Below are 14,701 nucleotides of genomic sequence, written 5' to 3' on the forward strand. Positions count from 1 at the left end.
AGAGAGAGAGAGAGAGAGAGAGAGAGAGAGAGAGAGAGAGAGAGAGAGAGAGAGAGAGAGAGAGAGAAGGAAAAACAAAGACACGAATTAAAAGAGAAATGAAAAAGAGAGGATGAAAAACAGAGAAGCGAGGATGGATAGATAGAGAGAGGAAGAGAGTCAGAGCAGTCTGTAGGGATGCAGGCGGGGGAGGAATGTGGTTTCCATGGCAACCCGAGGAAGGCTGAGCTCTGGGTGTCCGTTCCAGCTCTGCACTGCACCGGCCCTCGCCTCTCAGCCGCCTTCCTCGCTCTCTCCCTCGCTTTCTCTCTCTCTCTCTCTCTCCCTCCCTCGCTATCCAGCCTCCCCCACTATATCTCTTTCTCTACACCCCCTTCTCTCCCTCCCTTCACTGCGCTGCGCCTCCTCAGCTCCATCACCTCCCTCCTTCATGTGATAGAGTATACAGCTCCGTATTATTCACACACCAGAGCCGACCTGTACCGTCACTGTATTCTTACGCAGACGTTATCACACGGGCACAGTGAATCCATGTGCTCACAGGCTGCATCGCCCTCGCTTTTACCCCTTCCCAGTCCCCCGATCCGCCCGCCCCCTCTCCCCTGTCCCCACCCACCCACTGCACTAATTCTGGGCTCAGCTGAAAAGCCAACGCCTGCGGCCACTGTGCTGCCATGTGCCACTGATCGTGTTGTAATGGGGGGGGGGGACGCATGTGAACACAAGGGCCTTTAACAGCGGAAACATGGCAGCCGACTGAGACGTATCCCCGCGGTGGAAGGCGAGGAGCACCCGGCTTGGTGCTCACGTACGCAGCGAACCGGTCGCGGCGCTCAAAGAAACTGTTTGACATTTCGGGAGGCAGGCCGAGTCTGTTCGCTCGCCAAAAGTTGCTACACGCAAAGCCAGCGGCAGCAGGCGATTAGCTTCGTTTAGCATGAGGATTTTTATCCGCTGCATTTAGCCAGGGGTAATAAAAGATGAGTAGAAGCACGGCACATTTCACGTGTTTTTGTTTTTTCAAAAGAAAAAAAAACTAAAAACACCCCCCCCCCCCCCATTCATTCCATATGGATACTAAACATTAGTGTTAATCAGCAATCAGAGGGGAGTTTTGTTGTTCTAACTTGCAATGATCAGTGTTTAGAATAGTCAGTATAAAATAATACCTTACTGTAACGCCCTTACTTCTGCCCTCAGTACAAATACACTGGCAGTATTGGATAGTTACCATTAGGACATCTGCAGCAATTTACTTCACTAGTTTCATTTAAGAATGCTGATTATGCAGAATTTAAGGCAAACAGACCCACGTGGTGCTGAAAGCTGAAGTATCACAGGAACACAACAAAATCAGAAACACTGAACAACAATCAAATCTAAATAAAAAGAATAAACTAGTCAAATACTAATCAACCTGCACTGGGCTGCTTGAGAAAGCAAAGGATTCTAACTCCTTCATGTCACCTTATGGCGACAGCATTAATTCAATAAAATTCAATATATACAACCATAATGCTGGTTTAAAAAAAAAAAAAAAAAAAATAGATGTAGGTGTTCAAATGACAAAGAATATAATATTTTCCATGGAGTTTTTCCAAACAATCTTTACTTATCAGTTGGGAACTTTATCCCCCCCCGACCCCATTTTCTTCACCCACCTGAGGCACATCGACATGTGATCGAGCCACCAATCCCGAAACTCGCTCCACCTTGTGGGGGCTCCTCCGGCTGGTGACTCGCACCCGGGACACGCTCTCATCCTGCAGCACACAAAGTCATAATTTTAAAACAAATGTGAATCGAGTAATATAAAGAAAATTACTCCTCCTCTAGGAAAAGAAAATTGCAATCTAGAATCTGTTTAAAGGGGATTTATTTCAAACAGATTTCTTTATTCATTCTGAACATGTACAAAAAAAAAGCAAGCGGAACAAATGAATGAATAAAAAAAAAGAGACACTCATTCAAATCCAGAGCTCACTTCACACACTCCAGGTTTTCCAGTGTGTCTTACCTGTTCGAAAAGGGATAGAAAGAAGCATAACTTTTAATCCCCCTTTACATCTTTATCCTTGCAAATCACACAAAGGATTTATTTATATGTATTTTTTCAGTTTCCTTAATTGACATCAATGTTGTTCTATCGTACACCCAAATATTATCAAAGTTTGAAATACTTCCGGGAATATCCAAACCGCAGAACGTGAGGAGCAGTAAGTATGAAAGCTTTCTTGTCTGTACATTCATCCTGAGACTGGAGCCAGCAGATGGTTGGCGTAGCTTAGTATAACGACGGGAAACAAGTGGGAATAGCTAGCCTGGCACTAGCTAAAGGTATAAATATCCACCTACCCGCAACTAAAAGCTCCATCATTAATCCATTATGCATTAGTTCAGGCTAAAGGAAAATAAGTACAGAAAATTAGCAGTTCATCACATGACTGAGAATACAGAGAAGGCCGGGCTTAATCCTAAAGGGCCACAATCCGGCCAATATTCCTGTTTTTAATGAGCGGTTTGATATCACCCTTTCTGTAGAGCTTCTTTTCATGACATCCTGGTGTGTCGGAAGACCTGGAAAACATCCAGCACCAGATCCCCAGGACCAATAGGGTCAACCTCTTCTCTCTAAAGTCACTAAGCAAGACCAGGATACAGCTGCAGGTGGTCTCTTTGTATTCAAGCAAGTTCATGCAGATGTGATTATTCCTTTAGTATTGTTAAAATTGTTTGTTTTTTTCTTAATATTCAGAAAGATAAGACAGATAAAGTAATCCAATATATAACATGAAAACTAGTTCAAGTGAAATATCTCTTGAGAAATATCACAAAATGATGACAGGAACGTAAAACACAGGTGGTATTTGAAGTGTGCAAACACAGAAGAGAATATATGCTTGGTTGGTTAAAAAAATAATAAAAAATTACTTCATTTATGTCATTTATGTGAAACAGTTTTCCCAGGAGTGCCTTCAACTTAGTGCGTCACATGATAGCAAAGCACGGGATTATTTGTTGTGGAATCACTCCCAGGCCGCGGCAGCAACAAACTTTGGTGACAAATGAAACTCGACTATGTGAGGAGACTGTTAAAACTGTCCACCGTGTGACCTGCCTTCACCCGTTTTAAGAGGTAGTAGGAAACACATGATTAGAAATAAAGGTAAACTCCAAATGTGGAATTTCACAGTAGTTAAAGGCATCATTTAGTCCATAGTGCCTGGAGTAATTACCACAGTTTGGGCCAAACAGACTGCAAACAGACAGCGCAGGGCAGCTTTTAAAGCGACCTGTCAGGAGTGAAAAGTACAAAAAGTTCACCCCACAAAAAAACCCCAAAAAAACAACTCAAAAATATTCCCAATAAACAGCACTTTCTGTCTCACTCGATTGCTTCAAATTAAAGAGAAACGCTCCTCTTCTGCTCAAGTTGAAAAGACAAGTGTTTATATAAATACACCCACACCTCTGAGTATGCAGGCTGCTGCGCCTGGCATCAATATAACTAACAGGAAGGGAGCTAGAAGGCAAAAAAAACAAAAAAAAAAACACTTTGAAATAACATTAATGTAACGTTTGCAGATATTTGCTTAGTTTTCTACAGCGGAGTGGACCAGATAAGAAGTATAGGTGACTCCCCCATGCCTGTGTGATAGTGCAACCTTTACCCTTTCATATGAATTACATATAAAAGTGAGCAGACGTATGGTGAAATAATGAATAGTTTCAAGCTGTGCAACATTTAAAACTTAGGGAACGTTTCAGTTTTCAGCTGCCCCGGCAGTCCTTCAGTTATCTCATGATAATCACACGTTAATATCAAACAAATGACGTCATATTTTTCTTGGGGACATAATTCAATCAGTGTGAACATAATGTAGGTCATCAGTTCCACTACTGACAGACTCTCCTCATATGGTTCCTTTGAGCATTTTTCCAGAGGGGCTACGTATTCGCCGCTCTCACCTGCTACTCTGCACCAAATCAGGGAATTTGCAGACTCATTTAGTTTCCCTCCCATCCTTCGCTCAGGTGACAGCATGGCCAGAATACTGATGAGCGCCTCGCTGGGTGTCCATTAGGCAGCTCTTTCTCTCTCTATCTTGCTCGCTGTCAAACTTCCCACCGCGGCTGATGCACCCTCCCATCACTCGCTCTCCCTCCAGCTGGGAGCAGCTGGGATCCAGAGAGGGAATGATGGGGGGACGGATCAGGAGCTGCGTTGCACCGAGTTGGAAGATGAACAGGGTGGATCACAGGATGCACTTGGAGGTGCTTAGGACGGCAGAATGAAGCCCGGGCCACATTCATAATTCAGTTTTTAGGTCGTCTGCCCTGGGAGTGACAGACTCTGAACACATGGCATTGCACAAACACCTCCCCATGCTTGACTAATCCAGTGATTCCCATGTCGTGGACACTTCTCTTTTTTTTAAATTAACCAAGTGGTTTGTGACATTTTCAAGGACATGTTCAAAATCATAGCAAGTATCAGGGCTTGCAAGTCATTATTGCCTGAAGTCAGGTGATTTCAGCTTTGAAATTCAATAATAGTTACAAGCTAAAAGGAATGCTTCTGCCTTTGAAGCAGGCTGACAAAATTGAGATTCAATTATGTCTAAATGTTCAACGCTCTACCAAACTGAATCAGTCAAAATTGTCAGTGTGCGTCACGTGGACACATTGAAAATGATTATATATTAAAACGGTCATCACAATTAAACATGCATCCACGAGTGACTGGGATGTAATTTAATCTCTCGTTCTTGGTTAAAACATGCAATGATGTTTGTCTCTTGTCATAATGACGCCGCTGGAGGCGGCCATGTTACGACCTGTGAACGCCGACAACTGGGTGGTGGGGCCTTTTCAACTGTCGGAGCTGAATATGTGCTGATGTTGGTACCTGAATTTGATGAACTACCAAGTGTAAACATATGAAATAAAGGCAAATTAATTTCTATTTATACACATTTGTTTTATTTCAAATGAATAGCCATTAAATGGTCAGTGATTTTTTTTTCTTTATTTCAATAGTGGTGCAACAACTGTTCATGTTAATAATGTGAAATATAATACACCAAATAATTCTCATGATAAACTGATTTTATTAATATCAATTATTGACCATTAGAAGTGATTCATTTGTAGTTAAAGCTGAAGGTTAAACTTAAAGTGTCCAAATTGATAAATGGTTGAAAAACATGTGTTCAATATGAATATATACAGTTTAAATTACAGAACGGATAAAGAGTTTTTGCCACTATGAATGGTAACTTCTCTATACTATGATGAATTAAATGAATAACAAAATTATACCTGCTGCCAATAAATAGGTGTCAGATATAAAAAAAAATATTTATTACATTTAAACCTTGAACGACAAAAATAGACATTATTGTGTAAAGGTTTCGCCAATCCCTGGAGAAACCTTTAAATGAGGCTTATGTCGCTTGCATGACCTTACTGAGCTGAAGGGAAGTCAGAAAACACGCAGAGAGTCTCTGGTGTTGTCGTGTTTACAGTCAGGTACCTGACAAGTTCATGGCAGCTCCCCTCTTTGACTCGGCGTATGTAATCCGGTTTAGACTTACATAAATTTGAAAAAAACCCACTGACGTTAAGTGATTGAGAGGAAGGAGGGGCTGTTCAGCATCAAGGAATAATGTTAGATTAAAGTTTTCATCTCAAGTGAGGAATGAATTTGCACGATTTCCCTCTCAGACAAAAAAAAAAGAATGGAAAAAGGGTTTGCACGCGATGGTCTAAATCTGCTGTGTACATCACAGCTATGGATAGGTTGGGAAATGCTGTGATCGGCTCGAGCTCCCTATGACTTTGAGCTTAAGGTCGTGGAAAGCAGGTACAGATCACAGTAAGAAGTGGCTCTGGAGGCAGAAGGTCGGTGGTTTGAACAACAACGTCGATGCGCCACAGCTCGGGCTTCTTCACCTGGAATAAATCTACTAAATCTGGTAAACAAATAATAAAACCGGAGCACAAAGCTCCAGTTTCATCTGATGAAAGTTGAGAAGCTGCTCTGTCACATGAGCGGATTCTGGCGGCTCACCAAGCTGCGTTCCATTTTAGGCTCTGGACAAAAAATGATGATGGAGGAATAAATTGAAATAAGGACATTTGTTTGGAGTATCTGTCAGACCTTAATGATATTTCAAAAAAGAATGTATGGTTATTCAAAGATATCAGTTAAACGTCCATTGATCATCCTTCTGACTAGAAGTGAAGCTAAACTACAACCAGGGCAGTTCACCAGTCCATCATAGGACTGAATGAGGAAACAGGAGTACCTTAGAATTTTTTTTTTCTTTTTTTTTAAATACACGCACTGGGAGAACATGCAAACTTATGTTTGAAGTAAAAGTACTGACTTGTACCAAGAAGCGTCCAAAGCGAGACAATGAGACTTAATGAGTCCCCAGTCCATTCAAAGGATATCACAAGATGGGGGACAAGGAAGAAAAAATGTCTGTGCGGATTTTATATCAGCAGTTTGAGCGCTTTCAATCATCAATACACACAAAAAACACACACACTGGGTTTGAGTTGTTCCTTGCGGAATCCTACAGAAGCAATATTCTAAATATCCATGTGATGACAAACTTTACAAGAGCAGCGCACTGATGAGCAAATGCTAATCAGTGCTGCTTTGACTCCTAATTTCCTCTTCTCCCCCGGAACCGAGTCTGCCGCCCTCAAACTTTATCTCCCCGTGACACTCGCTCAGCGGGTCCGAGCCACAGCCGCCGTGACTCATGGCAACGCGTTACCTCGCAGCCGGGCGACGGACACTCTTAATGACATCCTGTGCTGGCGAGGAAGTGCAGCACACGGCGGCACGTGCCACACCAGAAACAATGTAAACACAGAGCATATTTCCTCCAATCTATATAATGAGAAGCAGGAAAATTACCTCCTCCCACGCATCCTGCCTGCTGTCTTCTTTCACAACAGTTTGTTCTGTGTTCAGTTGCAAGGTCACCTCGTAACACTCTTGAATATCTGTGAGAAAAAAAAAAAAAATAATAATAATAATCCAACAAACTATCATGAGTTATGATTTTATTTATTTTTTTCCTTTAATCATTAGAAACATCAGATATGAGCACTTTATACCATCTCGTATCTATTTCAAGTTCACAACTTCTCAGGCTTCCCAAGCGCGCGGCTTTGGTTGTGTAAAGAGAATAAGCCGATCAATCACTGGCACATTGGGACTCGTCTCGCTTCTCCTCGGGTTGTACTGCGGGTAGCAGCGTGGAGGTGGGAGTCGTCTGTTTACATGGAAGTTAGTCTGCACATTTGCAGGCGCTCGTCTTATCTTCTTGCTGAACTACATGACTCAGGCACTGGCTGAGTAAATCATCGCCTCGGTCTCCGAGAGGAAAACATTATATCCCATCAGAGCTGAACATTGTGTACTGTACCAATAACAAAAGCACTCATCTCAGTTTTCCTATTCTTTCACTTCATCATTGTCTTTATACATCATTTACTCAGCGGGTCATCTCCAGGCTTGGTGCTTTGAAATGTCATTTGACACATGTAGGAAAAGTGTGGACACTGCCCCCTAGTTGAACAGCAGGTCATCCATACCCTGCTGCAATACCTCCACACAAACGAGTACTGTTAGACCTTTAAACTGATGGTCTGGCTCTGGTCCAACTATAGGTCATTAAAAAATAAATAAATAAAAAGCATTTGAAATTACTCCAAAATACTGTCTTACTGTGTTTTCTTTTTATCAAGGGGAAAGTATCAAACGCATGTGTCTTCATTAAAGACACACATATAAATAAGCTATCATTCTCTCATATTCTGACTGATACTTGTGAAGAGGTACTTTGGATTTAAAAAAAAATAAAAAATTGTCAGCGATTCAACAATACATCTTTAATTGCTTAAATTCAGGGTTGCAGGATGCTGTACAGGTCACCACCATCTCAGGGTAAAGACAGAAACAGACAGTCACACACACACATATTCACACCTACGAGCAAATTTATCAGCACCAATTAAGGTTTGTTTTTTGGACTGTGGGAGGAAAGCGAAGTACCCAGAGAGCAGGCTAATGTTGGGAGCAGCCAAAGCAGTAACGTGGCCATTGTACCGGGCTGGAGCTGAACTGTGGAACAAAGCTTACCAGTTAGTCCACATCCCCACCCTGACTGACAAATTGACTGTTTATTGAGCGTCCCAAACACAAAGAGCAGCTTACCACAGGTATTTGGACCTGAACTAAAGAACTGAAAGAACTATTCCAGCTTATTTGACGTTGTCCTTTTGTAGCTAAATTTATTATCTTTCTTGTCTGTAGTTCTTTTCAGTCCAAAAGATGTAAAGAAGTAAACGTGACCTGCAGCTTCCAGTTGGCTCTTCGGGCCATTATCATCCATCCTTCTGATTTCTATAACACTAAATGTATTCAACATAACTACAGTGTTTATCCCAGCTAACAATGAGCAAGGGACACAGACTTTAGGGAAGGTTCTCAGTTCAATACAGACCAAAATCAAACAAAGGAATCTTCCATGGTCAATTTAGAGTCACGAATTAACCAACTGGTGTCAAATCCAGGTCTGGGGAAGCTCAGTGCATGTTTAAGATGAGTGACGAGCATCTTGTTCATCTTAATCAGTGGGTTGGAGCAGGGACACTCCTAAAACATGAAGGCGGGGGCCCTTCAGGACCAAGATTTGACTCCACTGATCTCAGTTCACAAACATCTTTATTGATTTTGGAAGGATGAAGCTAGAATATATTGAGAAAAGGACAGTAGCAACGTAAATAAACACATGTGGTCACGCTTTGGTTGGGCGACTTGGTGAGTGTAAATACAATATACACAATATACTAATCACTTCTTACTATGACGACACAAAAATCTATTTTATTAATGCTATTATCACATATTAGCTGTTTGGTGAAGTTTGGCGAAGCAGAGTTATTTTGGCTCGAGGACCTGTGGCGTCAATCCCAACTTGCTCCAAATGGACTGGAGATTATAAACACCAGAGGTGATTTAGGTTGACCAATCTAATGAAATCGGTATTAATCTGTAACATGCATGTAAAGACCAGTTGACATCGTGCTCTATATTAAAATCATAAGGTACAAGTTGCCAGAGGAGACAGTTTGACAGTGTTCAAAACTCAAATGTTGACTCACAAGAACGGCAAAGTCTCCCTGGCAACAGTCTAAATTTTCGGTATAGATCAGCAAGTGACTGACGAAACAGATCTTCTGGCATCCGCTGGCATTTTCACAGCTGTCTCTGTGAAGACTCAAAGGAAGCCATGTTCTTCAGGTGGTGGTAAAATAAAACCAAAAAAAACAAAACGTGTAGAAACACTCTGTAACTGAACCGATTCCAAAACTAGAAAATACTCAGAAAGTTTGTGATTAGGTGGAGTGATATCTCAGCGTCTTCATCTCTTCTTTCAAGCATTCTCCTCCACACTCATGTCCTGGCTCATGTCCTGTGGTCACCTAATGAGTGGCAGCCATTTGATGAGAATGCACTGGGACAATTGTGCTGATGTAAAACACGGGCCTGGTTACTGCAGTGTCGACATAAAGAGGCAGCGGGAGAGTTCATCAAACCACCCCCCCACCCCAAAGTTCACTCTCAGGACAAGATGGATATTCCCGAAGGACGTCCAGGAATAGTCCGGACTCTTTACAACGTCTCTCTCCCCATTAACGATGTAATCTTTGGCCGAAACGCAAACTCCCAAGAACGATCTGCTTTCCCCGCGCATTTGAGACAGAGACGGAGAGAGATAAGAGTCGGTATGTCCCAGCAAGACAGTGTGAGAACAAAAGTGTAAGAATGGAGCATGTGACTCATCACTGTGTCTGAATGTGGAGGAGTGAAGCCAAGTGTGGGCAGAGGAGTTTACTGACCAGCTGACTAAAGAGCAGCCTCACTTGCACAAACTCTTTCAGGCATGCAGCAACAAACAGTAAAGCTACCTGCGCTCACACGTGTACGCCTCGCCAGACTAAAAACCCTTAATCCCGCGAGGAATTACCCTCCTTATTGCCAATCTACCGCAGTATTTCAAAAGACGCAATCCAAGCGGAAAAGCAACACTTTGCACAGTATCATGAAATTAATGTCAAAATTTGGGACTAAATAGTCTCTCATAAGTGAAACAAGCCAAACTGCTGTAAAGCGTCGATGCTCTTTAGCCAATTGGGTGTTTGAAATGCTGCCGAGGTCTAAATCGAGGATTCAGAAGATTTCGGGAGGTAATGAAATTAATCAAAAATATGAGGGTTATTGTCTTTATTTCAATTGAAAGGTAGAAGTTAATAAGTGTCTGACACAGTTCTTGTGTTTTACGCTTTTATTAAGTAGCCACTTCCTGGAGAACAGTCGTCTACCAATTGGACCAAACCATCGTGAGGCAGGAGAGGGGGAGAGGTTATAAATTGTGAATAAAATTATGATTTGGCACAACTTCCGTAATTTTCAAAAATGATTAAGTTTGAACCCGTATAATTTGTCAAAACATTATATTGCGTTTTACAGGCTGGATCCAACAAGTCATAACGTGAAAACATTTATTTTCAAGGGATTTAAACCGTTGCACATTCGGGCGTTTGACACTTTGCTCATGTGGAAGTGCTGCCTGGTTCGTCTTGTAAATGAAAGTCTTGTAAATGAAAGTCTTGTAAATGCAGTTAAGTTTCACAGGCTCTTCACTCTTCGGCTGCATGTCGAGCACCTGGTTTGTTTTCACACAACTAACACTTCTAATTACGTCATTCGTCTATTCTTGGCAGAGACAGACAAAGGTGCTCAATCACGTATACAAGTGTTCCCAAGATCAAGATTCACAGTCACATAAAGTACTAAAGAGAGTTTTTTTTTTTTTTTGACATCTGTGACTTTCCAAAAAATCTCAGAGGCGCTCCAAACCCTCACAGACCACATAAATTCCTGGCGATGAAGCAAAATACATAATCTGAGTCAGAAGTCTCTTTCAGAAGCATTATTGCAGATCCTTTTTTTTTTTTTTTTTTTTTTTCATGACTGGGCTATTTTTGAACCGCCTGGTCTGAGGTTTTCCTGCACCTTCTCCGAGTCCTACAAACGCCGTGCGCAGGTTCGACGGATTACGGGCCTTCTCGCTTTGTCGGCCGGCGATTCATTTGGGCCGGAGTCATCTCTGTATTGCCTGCCTGGGTGAATCACACACACACACAAAAAAACAATGTGCCCCTCTTTCTTTACATGACGATGAGCAACCCGGAGCTCAATACGACGACATGCTGACGGAAATCTAGGTCACAATTTTGAGGCAAGGCAAACAATACACCCCGTTGTCGTTGCCTTAATAAAATGTTCCCCAGGAATTTCAGGCCTTCTGTGATTCATGTCGGCCAGTGTGTGAGTTTGAGTGAGTGTGTGTGTGTGTGCCCCAAAAAGCCCCCCTCCCGACCCCGTGCGCCTCCCACTTCATGTTTGTAATGCTGGAACAAAAGGAGAGATGCACAGTTAAGGCAACCTTTGTTCGCGACTGTGCAACCATGCCGACGTCCAATCAAGTGGCCGGCGCTGAGCTTTCCCACACGGCACCCAAACACCTCTGTACACCCCACGGCGCGTCACGTTTAGAAGAGATCGCTAGGAGACACAAACTTATAAACTGCAGTCTCAACGGATTCCCGTTACTTTCTATGTGTCTCACTTCAAACGGCCCGGCTCGGAGGAAGTCGGTCACCGACGCATAATCGTCCTACCAGAACCAGTTGGCTTGGCCCCCCGAGCTGAAGGCAAACACAACAGGAGAGGATAAGAGGATGAGTAATGTTTATACTGCACTGTGAACCAGCTCCTTTTCCCCGCCGCCTGCCCTGATGAGAACCACATGTCCACCGAGGGGCGAAGCCTCACCAACCCCGCACCAAAAAACACACCGACCACAAAACTCTTCTTCTTCTTCTTCTTCTTCTATTCTCGCTCTCTGCACGGAAGCGCCACACAGAAAGGAAAGTTGTGGAAAAAGTCTCTGTTTGGCAGCCGGGGGCAATTTATTTTCCTGTCCGCCTCGAGCTCGGCCCCGATTGAACATTCTTGGTGAGGAATGTTTGGAATTCTTGATTTGGAAAGCTAATCCTCTTTGAGTCTCTCTCACCGCAATAAATAACAAAGAACTTTATAGCTGATGTCAATAGTCGCGTGGCACATTTGTGCAATGATGGGACTTCTCTTTAGGTGGCGTTTGCATGTTTTTAAATTTGGCCCGGGCGGAATTTTCCCCAGCAACGCGCTTGTTCGTTGAGCTGGATGTGTACGTTTTGAATGACCGGTCCGGTAAAGAACAGATATTTCAGTCTGCACACAGAGAGTAAAGTGGCCCGCCTCTTCATTCCTTCAGATTTGAAAGCTGGACACTTGAAAAGCTTAAAAAAAATAAAAATTTAATTAAATTCTCGATTTACGGAGCAATTTTTGCATCAGAAAACAATCTAAATGTGGAGTCAAATAAAGAAACATGTACACACTCTAAACTTAGCGCGAGGGAAGATAAAGACTCTAATCAAAACCATCCGTCCTTGTCCAAACGATGGCTAAAGCACGGCCCAAATAAGAACTGGTGTTTGATACGTGGATGAAAGTTGAAGGGCAACACTTCGCATAAATGTTAGGTCAGACGGATTCATTCACCAACGCTTCGCAGTGAAACGTCCAATAAAATGCTGAGTGGGGAAAAAAAGTCTCGACTGCATTTGGTCAACTCGAATACACGTTTGCTCTTTAGATATGAACCTTGAATGACGGGTAATTAGTCACCGCAGTGACTCCCTGACCTATGATGAAGGGAAGAAGTGTAATAAATCTTGATTTTTAAGCGTCAGTCTTCCATCAGCCTCACACGGGAAAGTGTGCTATAAAAGCTTTTCAGTGTATATCACTGGTAAAAATAGCTATACCTTATTTCTTTAACTGCTCACTGAGTCATGGCACCCCCACCCCCCGACCCCCCGACCCCCCCACCCCCACCCAGATCCCAGGCAAAAGAGCAACAGTGGGTCAGCAGAAGCAATAGCAAACCCAAGGGCGGGCATTGTTGTAAACACGGTTGTGGTAATTAGAAGGACCACTCAAGCATTGGTTAAACTGAAGTAATGTGCGTTATCTGCTCTAAAAAGGACCGGCGGGGAAGGTTCACGTGAACTCCCCTCAGCTCTTTTCTAAAACACTGAACCTGTCATGAAGGTGGAGCCGCGAACAACAAATAATAGAGACTCTGAAGATGGTTTTGCAAGCAGAGTCAAAGTACACTTCAAGGCAGACTTTGGGATTAGTGATATTAGTCCAGTCGGGATTTGTTTTTGGACTGTTGCTGAATAAGGAGCTTCATTTTTTTTTTTTTCCTGAGCTGCTCCTCAAAAAAAAACTAAAAACTGTACGCTTTCTTTCGTCAAACTCAAGGGAACAATTGTACTCAACCGGTGTGACAAGTCCGGGCTTATAGCCGCTCACTCTATAGATGGACGGAGTTTTGTGAGGCCTTAATGGGATTTCATTACAATCTGGGTATGCTACAGAGGGGCACATACAGCGGACCTTTGTGGGGTGGACTGAAAGACCTCTTTCATGAGACATAATTGGAAAATATTTAGACCTGGTTAACTTCCCATATAAATTAATACAACCTGACCCTGACTGCATCCTGTGTCTGCCTGTCGCCAGTTGTCCAACAACACAAATCAAACTATTCGAACTGCACAGTAGGGAAAAAAAAACAAACAAAAAAAAAACAAAAACAGGTCAGATGACAACATATTGTGGCAAACAACAAAGAACAAATGGTAAATGCGGTTCCTCTTTTTAAAAAAGACGAGCGTGTGAACCCTGTGTGACAACTCTGGTGTAATTCAGGCTCGAGGGCAGAGTTTTGAAAGACTCCCTTCTTTAAAGAGAGAGAGAGAGAGAGAGAGAGAGAGAGAGAGAGAGAGAGAGAGAGAGAGAGAGAGAGAAAAAAAGAAGTTTGTAGTGTTTTTCTTACCAAGTAGGGCTTGAAACAGCTGGCTGCCCAAGATAGAGGAAACTTTGCCCACACTGGTCTTCAAGGCCTGCTCCTGCGGACTGGTCAGGTTGGCCTGGTACTGCCTGAGCAGCCCCACTGCCCTCTCCGTGTCTGTCCCGCAATAAGCAAGGCAAGCATCAGAACTACAAACCGCAGGGAATCGGCACACGAGGACACAAATTAAATACCATCGCCGTGAACTGCCTTTTAAATCAATATGCATCTCCTGGGATTGTGAGTAGAAAAGAGCATTTTCTATACAGCTTTATCTGATAGGTAAGACAAGTACAAATTAAAAAAAAAAATTATGTTGCTTTGACTAATTACCATGTCATGCAACTTAAAATAGTGATAAAGTGCCTAAAGAGAAAGCAGATTTGATAGAACTCCTGGCACACTAAGCTGAAGATTGTGCAGATTCTAAATCAGCGGTGCCGTCTTCTTATTTTCTCCTGCACAGCACATTAAAGCAGGTCTTTCTCTCCTGCAGCAGGCCTGTGCAGCTGCTTGTTGAACCTGGTGGGTGGTGAGCAGCACAGCTCAGAGATGATGCACATCATGAAGGTAAAAAAAAACAAAAAAACAAAACAAACAAACAACAAAAAAAAACAAAAACGTACTACTTCACTACCTGA

At 42.7% G+C, this 14,701-nt stretch overlaps 1 protein-coding gene across 1 annotated transcript in view; it reads right to left on the reverse strand.

The window, feature by feature from the left end:
- dlg3 (discs, large homolog 3) overlaps positions 1-14,701 on the reverse strand; it is an 87,893-nt gene that overhangs the window by 72,746 nt on the left and 446 nt on the right. Inside the window, exons 2-4 of the mRNA XM_080465599.1 lie at positions 14,046-14,177; positions 6,935-7,023; positions 1,662-1,763 (exon numbers count right to left, since the gene is read on the reverse strand). Of these exons, the coding sequence (XP_080321725.1) occupies positions 1,662-1,763; positions 6,935-7,023; positions 14,046-14,177 (323 nt within the window). The remainder of the gene's footprint in view (positions 1-1,661; positions 1,764-6,934; positions 7,024-14,045; positions 14,178-14,701) is intronic.

The sequence above is a fragment of the Lipophrys pholis genome, assembly GCF_963383615.2.
Source record: "Lipophrys pholis genome assembly, chromosome: 6".
NCBI lineage: Eukaryota > Metazoa > Chordata > Actinopteri > Blenniiformes > Blenniidae > Lipophrys > Lipophrys pholis.